Source organism: Prinia subflava, chromosome 3, assembly GCF_021018805.1.
Source record: "Prinia subflava isolate CZ2003 ecotype Zambia chromosome 3, Cam_Psub_1.2, whole genome shotgun sequence".
Classification (NCBI taxonomy): domain Eukaryota; kingdom Metazoa; phylum Chordata; class Aves; order Passeriformes; family Cisticolidae; genus Prinia; species Prinia subflava.
Window position 1 is genome coordinate 16,461,605 of NC_086249.1, and position 9,623 is coordinate 16,471,227.

General features: G+C 47.5%; 1 protein-coding gene across 1 annotated transcript; it reads right to left on the reverse strand.

Moving 5' to 3' along the window:
* Positions 1-2,693: 2,693 nt before the first annotated feature.
* Positions 2,694-5,320, reverse strand: NDUFB4 (NADH:ubiquinone oxidoreductase subunit B4). The gene is made up of 3 exons (XM_063394034.1): positions 5,078-5,320; positions 4,438-4,584; positions 2,694-2,859 (listed from the first exon to the last, which is right to left on the reverse strand). Exons 1-3 carry the CDS (start codon positions 5,276-5,278, stop codon positions 2,794-2,796), a joined length of 414 nt encoding a protein of 137 aa, XP_063250104.1. The 5' UTR covers positions 5,279-5,320; the 3' UTR covers positions 2,694-2,793.
* Between the last annotated feature and the right edge of the window lie 4,303 nt (positions 5,321-9,623).

Here is a 9,623-nt window from a genome sequence, read left to right on the forward strand (position 1 = left end):
GGAGTAGCAAGCAAAGCCCCAGGTAGAGTGGGAACCAGGAACGCAGCCCAGGCACCCCACACTTCAAGCGTGTACTTTAGCACACACCCACTTGAAAGTTTCTAAACTTGGTGCCACCAGATCTATGTTTCTTACTTCCCCAGAGAAGCCCTTTTCCCAAAGAGAAGGAAATGCAGACCTGCGACACAGTTATCAGTCAGTTACACCCATCATCAGTTTTGGATCTGCACCAGGTCCTTGGGGAAAAAAGAGGCATCAGCTTTGAGCAAAGTATTATAAAAACTACAGAGACGTTTACTCTAAAATAGTCAATTCAGAAAAGGACATTTGGGAGAATCAATTTGCCAGAGAAGCTGATTTAGTCAGACTGATCCAGGGATAAATGAGGTCTAAATGTTTCATAGAGGGGAAGAGCTTGTTTTCTGTTTGGGACCTAAATTATCATCCAGTGACCTACAGGCTTGAATTTCTCTCGTACAGACACATCACCAAAGCATATATGGGTGTTAACACATCAGTCAAGGGTAAAAATCCACAAGGCTCATTCACTTTCCTACCTCCACCCTAGATATCTGAAGGGAAACTTCTCTTTCGTCCCTCACTGCACCCAGCACCACTGCCTCAAACACCAACCCCACCTCCAGCAGCGTGGCACACTCATTCCTAGCAAGAAAACAGCTCAGAGTGTTCTGGAAATAACAAGAGAGAAAAGTAGGGCAGCCTTCCCCAAGCACCATGGTCAAATCTGCAGGGATGCAGCATCAGAGACTCAGGGCTGGAAAGAGCTGGAAAGGAAAGGGCTGTGGCAGCTGCCGCAAGCATCAATCCAAGGCTGGCCTAAAAGACCAGAGGCGCTGTGCTCACCCACAACCCACCCTGAAGCATTTGCTCAGCTGGCCTGAAACAAATACAGCTGCAAGGGAGAATTTACATGTGTGGCAACTCGAGTTCCAATTAGCTGAGGAAATGGGTCCTGGGAGATCAAATTAGTTTGTGGCAGCAAGAATAGCTAATTTAGCATGCTCAGACAAGCAATTATTTCTTTCCCTAAATACCACACTTTCCATGCACTGATGCCTCTGCACTGATCCACAGCTCTATCTTGTAATATCATTTGTGACAGTCTTTTAGGAGCTATTCTGCAGAGAGTAATACGGGTTTGCTTTAGTTAAACTAGCAGAACAAGCTGCAGAAACTGGTGCAAAAGGATTGCTGGAAGCACATATGGGATTGCAAAACCAGGGCACTGATTAGTCCAGTTTCTGTACACAGCATTAGTACCAAGCTCCACACAGCCTGAACGTTTCAGGGCCCACACAGGAAGAGCTACAATAGGAAACACTTTTAAAAATATTTTCAAAAACGAAAACAAAACCAAAACAAAACCAAAACAACAACAACAACAACAAAACAAACAAACAAACAAACAAACAAAAACCCCAAAAAAACCCACCATAAAAAAACACACTTAGAAAGAGTGATTTTATTGTGAGGGTGACTGAGCATGGGCACAGGTCACCCAGAGTAGTTGTGGACTCTTCATCTCTAGATATTCAAAAGCCACTTGTACATATGTGGTCCTGAACAATCCACTTTAGACAGGCCTATCTGAGCTGAGGGAGCAGAGGGTAGGACCCAGATGACCTCCAGAGGTCCCTTCCAACCTCAGCCACTTTGTGATTATGTGGAAAAGCTCATCAACTCACTCTGCTGGAGAGTGACTGCAAATGGCCCATATTTACATCTTCATCATGCAGGAAAAGAAAGGATGCAGTAGACCTGTTTTTGCTGACTTCACACTGGCTGCTTTCCCAGCAGGCGAAGGGAAGTTTTCAACTATTGTATCAGACTGAGCTTCTGGCACGAACCTCAGAGCCTGGGAAGAAACCACTCCCACAGTCTCTGAAGAATGAGGGTTCTTTGGATCATGATGGCACCTACAGGCCACGTAAAAATTCAAGTGTGCGTTAAAAATCTTTTCTTTGCACTCACGCCTCAGTACAGGAAAAACTTGTGTTCTTGTAAGAATAAACAGGAAAGGCATCTTTGCAGGCAAAAGATTCAGTTATGCTTGGTGATGGATTTTTTTTTTTTTTAATACAGCTCCCTTACAGGGATGAATTCTCCTATACTACAAGACAGTGTCAAAGTAAAAATCCTTGTCTTACACTTGTCTTTCATTCACAGGAACAACAGAATTAGTGGACATTCTAGTTACATATAGCGTGACAGCATTCAGCTCACTATCTCCAAATCTGGTACTAATAAAAGAATAGAAGTTTATTGCAATAAACAAACACATGGTTTAGGCTTATAGTTCACTAGCAAAAAATTAACTTACTGAGAGCAGTCGGGCAGACTCCTAAGTTCTTAAAAATGTATCACAGAACTTGCCTATTGTCCAGTTGGGACAAACCAAACAGCCAAAGTGGCACCCACAGCCAAGTGATACCAAGAAGAAACATTTGGAAGGCAAGCAGTAGTTCCTTTAGGAAACTGTTGTGGTCTTGCTTAGCATTTTAACCTGCTAGTCATTTTAAACTTCAGCCTTCTTGGACAGCATCAACTTCCATGGTTTAAAAGGATCCTCTGCATGTACACCAAAAGAGTACAATGGCTGAGTTTCAAACACCCTCTCTGTATAAAGATCCTACATTTTTGCACTTCCCATGAGTTTAAAGAAGCAAGACAACCAACAAGCAATTAATATTTATTCTTGTGACAGAGAAATGTCACCACATAATGCATCTTATTTTATTTATATCCCATGAACATAACTGCAATTCCAGAAACTCAGAGGAATACACTGAGCGGTGATGGCTTGCGTTTACCTTCCTGGATATGCTTCTCCTTACGATCCTGTGGAAGAAAGGGAACATTTATCATTATCCCACTAGAGAAGGACTTTCGAGCAGCCTGGGATAACAGAACAGCAGTTTTAGTACTTCAGCATAGACTACATGAATATAGCAGCACCATACAGGATTTTAAGGGCCTTTTGCACCCTAAATGATTCTGTGAGCACAAACTGTTTAAAAGTAAAAGACAACAAGGCACTTAGCTTCACCTACTGAAGACCTGCTCAGATGGACCTCACTTCTAGGTACTCTCACAGGCCAGCAGAGACCAGTTCCTGCAAGGCATTTTTCACCTAACTAGTTGTGTCTTGTAATTTTTACCTTAGTTTCTACCTCCTCCTTCTGGCTGAATAATCCATCTTAGAGATCTAATTGTGGAGAAACTTAATAACTTGTCTAAGAGTGCCTGTGCTCACTTTCTATCCATTTGTACCTCACTCTGCAGTCATGTACCTTTCTGACAGGCACCACTACAGTACACAGGCACTGCGGATAATGGCCAGATTCCTTCTGCTGGATAAAACCAGAAGATTTACTTAAAACTTGGAAATTTCTCTCTTGCTTTCCCAGACAAACAGCAAACATTCCTAAGAGAAAAGACTGTGACTATCGTGCCTTATTTACTACCACAAAAAAACAAGAAAAATCCCAAAACATCACTGAAGAAACTGCAAGAAAGGAAAGTGAATTAACCTGGACACTAATTAGAGACTTCAGCATGGCAAAATACTGCACAGGCACTGAAGTCTCAAAAACATTTACATCAACATACTAAGCATGTTTCCTAAAACCTGAATTTTCAATTCACTCTAGCAAAAAAGATTCCCTAAAAATATTCTATTAATTTATGTTAGTGCTTTGTGGTTTATGACTTGATCTAAAATGCTGCTTCTGTGCAAAAGAGGGAAATAAAAGTGTTTTACAACTGCCACAAATTCTCTATGAAAAACAGCCACTGTGTGCCTGGTAGCATTTTTTAATGTATGTACATAGCTGAGTTTTTTCGTAATGATCTACCACTGCTCAGATTCTCACACTCATAGTTTAGGAACTAGAATGGAAGCAAGATAAACCTTCCAAAATATTAAAACGTCCAGCTGAGCTCAGACACTGCAATTAGCATAATTACTCCCCCCCCATTTGCTTCACTAAATTAGAGAAATGGTCTAGCAATTGCAGAGATATTCCTAGGTCTGTCATCCATAAGCTTCCTGTGTATTTTAGGTTCAAAAGGCATAGTTAATGCAGGTCAACTGCTGAAAATAAGAGTAATTTAGGATTAATTTTCACTCAGTGCTACACAGAGCTTTGTGACTACAAAACAGCCTGATCAGCCAAACTGTGACTGGCCATACCTGCAAGGGTACAATAAAGGGCTCTCACAAAAACAGGCCTCTCCAGCCAGCAACAGGCTTTGAGACAGCAGGCTCGCTATCAGCCTTCCTTCCCTCACTACTTTAATGTATTAATCATTCTCAGGCGCATGAGGATCCCACAAACTGAGACTCCGAGCAGATGTACATTTTACAGGCCGGTGTTGGTGGTGTTCGCTGATGTTCAGCGCTGTCGGCCGACTTACCCTGGTAGCTTTTAAGACAAAGATCCAGAAGAGGAGGGGGCCTAACCCATAAACAGCTCCTAGAAAGGACATCTTGGGTGTCGGGCGGAAAGTGGGGTACACGTTCTGGGACTTCGCATAGGCCCAGCGGATCAAGGCGGGATTTTCCTGGGGATGCAAAGAGAACGGCGGTGAGGCCCGCGGGGCTCTGCAGGGACCCCTCCACCCGCGGGGCTCTGCAGTGACCCCTCCACCCGCGGGGCTCTGCAGGGACCCCTCCACCCGCGGGGCTCTGCAGTGACCCCTCCACCCGCGGGGCTCTGCAGGGACCCCTCCACCCGCGGGGCTCTGCAGTGACCCCTCCACCCGCGGGGCTCTGCAGGGACCCCTCCACCCGCGGGGATCTGCAGTGACCCCTCCACCCGCGGGGCTCCGCAGGGACCCCTCCACCCGCGGGGATCTGCAGTGACCCCTCCACCCGCGGAACGAGGCCAAGGCACACCGGGAAGGGCACCAACCAAGGTCACGGGGAGGGCGCCCAGCGTCCCGCCGCCCCGGCCCCGGCCCCATGCACGGGCCCCGCTCCGCGACGCCGCCGGGTGAGGCGGACGAGCCCCGCGCTTCCCCCGCCGCCCCCTGGCCCCTCTCCGTCCCCACTCACGATGATGGCGGGCGGGCTGGGGTCATTGATCTGCAGCAGGTACTGCCGCTTGAGCCGGGAGCGGATGGCCAGGCGCTCGGCCTCGGCGCGGCGCTTCTCCGGCGATAAGTCGTGGGTGTCGGCGTCGAGCTCGGCGGGCAGCGAGACGTAGCGGTTGGGCCCGTACAGCTTGGCCGCCGCCGGAGGCGGCCCCGACGCCATCTTGGAGAGCCGGCCCTGCGCCCGGCGGGGGCGGGGCGGCTCCGCCTCCGCCGCGCCCCCGGCGGGAGCAGCGAGCTCCCCTCACGGAACCGGAGCCGCGGAATGGTTTGGGCTGCAGGGGCCGTAAAGCTCGTGCTGTTCCAACCCCGCGGGCAACTTCCACTAGACCAGGTTTATCAGAGCGCCATCCAGCCTGGCCTTGAGTGCCTCCAAGGAATGGGGCTTCTCTGGGGAACCTGTGCCAGTGCCTTACCACACTCAGGGTAAAGGATTTTTTTCTGTGATATGTAACCTAAACCTACTCTTTCCATTTGAACCCATTCCACCTCCTTCTGTCACTACAGTGTCTTGTAAATAACCTTTCCCTGTCTTTACTGTGAGTTCCCTTCAGGTACTGGAAGATCACGATTAGGTCACCTCAAAGCCTTTTCTTTCCCAGGCCGAACAAGCCCAGTTCTCTCAGCCCTCCCTTGCGGGAGAGGTGCTCCATCCCCGCGATCTTCTTGTTGGCCTCCTCTGGGCTGTGCTGGGGGCCCTGAGCTGGATGCAGTGTTCCAGGTGGGGTCTCGCAGAGCAGAGGGGCAGAATCCCCTCCCTTGCCCTGCTTTGGATGCAGCTGAGGACACGTTTGGCTTTCTGTGAGTGCCTGTGGCCACAGCATGTCCAGCCTCACCCACCAGCACCCCCAAGTCCTTCTGGTCAGAGCTGCTCTCGATCTGTTCATCCCCAAGCCTGTGTTGATACTGGGTTGCCCCAACCCAGGTCCAGCATCTTGCACTTGGTCTTGTTAAATCTCATGAGATTCCCAGGTGCCCACTTCTCCAGCCTGTCTTGGCCTTACCTGGCCTCACCTGCTGTGGCTCAGGCTGGCTCAGGGCATGTCAGGGGAAAGTTTGGTCTCACAGTAACAACAGTCCCAGCAGGTCAAATTTTGCTGTCACTTGCAATTAAAATGGCCTTCAGGATGAGACACCGGTCAGGAGTTTTGACCCCTTTGAGTCTGCTGGGACAAAGGGGTGCCATTGCTGTTGGGACTGTTAACTATGCTTTTGAACAGTATTTCTATGCTTTAGGAACTGTAGTTAATGTATGTCAAACTGCTGAAAATAAATCTCTTAAAATTACAGTATCATGGAATCACATAATATTCTGTGTTGGAAATGATCCAGAAGGATCATCAAGTCCAACTTAGCCCTGCACAGAAGCATTCCCACGAGTCACACCATGTGCCTGAAAGCATTGTCCAAACACTTCTTGAACTCTGTCAGGCTTGCTGCCTTAACCACTTCCCTGGGGAGCCTGCTCCAGTGCCCAAACACCCTCTGGGTGAAGAACCTTTTCCTAATATCCAAGCTAGACCTCCCCATGCTCAACTTTAGGCCATTCCCTTGGGTCCTGTCACTGTTCGCCAGAGAGAAGAGATCAGTACCTGTCCCTCCACCTCCCCTCACAAGGAAGGACTGCAATAATTTACACTGTCAGTGCTACAGAGAGCTTTGTTATAGCTATGCTTGAACATTAATTCATTTTTGAACTGAATAAAAAATCCCTGTGTCTAAACAGTATTCCGTGTTACACAGGAGATATGTTGCAGGCAGACTGCTATTTGCAAAATCCCACAGCTATGGACTTTCAGCTTCCAAATGTCCCTTTGATTCTTTAACCAAGGCTGAGCTGACTGGACAAGCTGCCAGGTAACCTCCAGGATTCTCAAGAGGCGTCTCACCATCCTGACAGGTTCAGGAATCCCCCTCTGCTTGGTGAGCACTGGGCAGAAAAAGCAGGTTTGACCTTGCACTGCTTTGGGCCGGCGTGTGCCCATGTGCCCAAGAGGGCCAATGGCACCTGGCCTGGAGCAGCAATAGTGTGGCCAGCAGGGCCAGGGCAGGGATTGTCCCCTGTGCTCGGCACCGCTGAGGACACATCTCGATAACTGTGAACAGTTCTGGGGCCCTCTCTACAGGAAAGACATCGGGGTGCTGGAGTGTGTCCAGAGAAGGGCTGTGGGGCTGGTGAAGGGTCCAGAGCACAAGTCCTGTGAGCAGCAGCTGGGTTTCTTTAGCCTGGAGACAAGGAGGCTCAGGGGAGACCTTATTGCTCTCAACGACTGTCTGAAAGGAGGTTGTAGCCAGTGGTGGAATTGGTCTCTGGTCCCATACAACAAGTGATTGGATAAAAGAAAATGGCCTCAAGTTGTGCCAGGGAAGTTTAGATTAGATATTGAGAAAAAATTCTTCACCGAAGGGATTATCCAGCACTGGAACAGGCTGCTCCAGGAAGTGCTGCAATCACCTTCTCTGTAGATATTAAAAAGACATGGCTTGTGCAGACACTGTTTAGTGATAGACTTGGCAGTACTGGGTTAATTATTGGATCTGATGATCTTAGAGTTATATTGCAACCTTAATGATTCTTAGTCTTTGGCTTGAAGAAGTTTTTATCTTGTTGGTATTAAGAACTTTGGTCTCCCGTGAAGTAAAGAAATATATGCAAAATGTCTTTCTGGAAACAAAATAGCCAGTAAACAAGTTCACTGTTGTGTTTTCTTCTTCCAATATACAAAACAGTGATAGTTATGCTGATTGGGACCCAGGAAGTTAATGGCTGTGCATATATAGTTATGGCCTGATTTACACTGTGATAACTGCAGACTCAGGTAATGTTGGATGAGGGATTACAGTTTCCTCCTAAGCATACACAAAATAATACTGCTGACTTTATTTAAGATGCTGTGCTTTGGCACTGCAATAATAGAGCGAAAGCTCTTCCTCACATCCTACCTTTTCACACTTTTTCCTAAGCACTTGGAAAATAAATGACCTCCTTTTGGTCTGAACAGCTAATTAGGAGTTGTGATTTGCTTTCAGCAGGATGAAATCCAAGGTGGATGTTTATGCAGTGTGTGTACCTTGAGCACCCCCACCACAACACACAGCATTAGCTGCATTTCCCTCTCTCAAGTACTAGCCTATAGTCCTCTCAGAAATCTCTTCAGCTTTTCCACCTTCATTTTCTTCACAAATATGTGTCTCCAAATCCAAGTGAAAACCAAGCTGCTTCATTCACTGTCAGTTCCCAGGGAAGTACTTCTATGCGCTGTTGCTTTTTCTCCCAGGGCTTTCAGCTTGGGTCCGTGGCTCCTATAGCATGGAAAAATATACTCCCTTTATTTCCCATTTAGTGACCACTGGATTTAGTGAGCCCTGTGTCTCCAGCTCCACGATTTGTGTCTCTTCATAACTGGCGTGTAGAGAGCTGCGTTAGAAGCACAGTACCTGTACCAGCAGCACTGCCAAGTGGCACTCCTGTGGTACTTTCATCTCTGAGTGTTCCCAAAGACTTGGCAGCCTGTGTCTCCCAGCCCCTGCATAGCTTGCTGCTTTTAAAGCTGCTCCTCCCTGCTCTCTCTTATTTCTTAATCAAATGACACATGCAGCCTTGAAACAGATTGATTCCTGGCAGAAGCAGGAGCTCAGATTGGATTAGCAAACTGGGAAGGGTTAGCTGCTCTGTGGGAAATGAGGGTTTTTTCCCTCTTTGCTGCATGACAGAGTGGAACAGAAGACTCCTGTTCCTGCAGATCTCCCAAAGGGCTTCCAAACAGACAGATGCCTTTGCCCCAATGTGCTGACTCCCCAGGCCTGTCTGCAGTGGTGTGTGACGGTTCCTGTGGGCAGGAGCAGAGATGGTCGCGTGGTGAAGTCACTTGGCAAAGGCAACAGGTTCAGCTCCAAGCCCTGTTGCAGAATCTTTGTGATCTTATTAGTGCAGGTCCAAGCTGTGCCTTCTCCCTCTCCCCAGAGCTCATAGCTCTGAGTGTGCATGCTTGGCATGCAAACAGTGCTGGAATTAATTCTACTGGGAGAAAAACAGAAGGTACAAAGCAACATTTCCATTAACAATGTAATGTACTGTATTAGAAAACCGACCAGCCAGCTGCTATGCTGAAAACACCTTTGCATTTCATCTCTAACCGCTAACTCATCCTCCTTCCCAAAGGATCCAAATCCTCACAGGGAATCTTTTCTGAGAGATGGCACTTGTTTCATGGGGTAAGAAAATAACTAAATCCCTTCCAGAGAAACATATTCTCTGACACTGAAGCCTATGCATTGCAAGTTGTTGTTTTCACTCCTCCAGGGGTGAATTTGTGCACTTTCTTTGTTTTGTAACAGCCTTGTTTCTAACTTTAAAACACATCCTTCAGCAAAAGCCTGAGTCACCAATAGTCAGTGTCTAAACCTTGCATAAAGCAATGCAGGACAAAGACAGAAACACTGCAGACAAAGCATTGACTGAAATCAGGGACTGCTTTTTCTCTGCTGACAGTGACTGCTGCGCACAG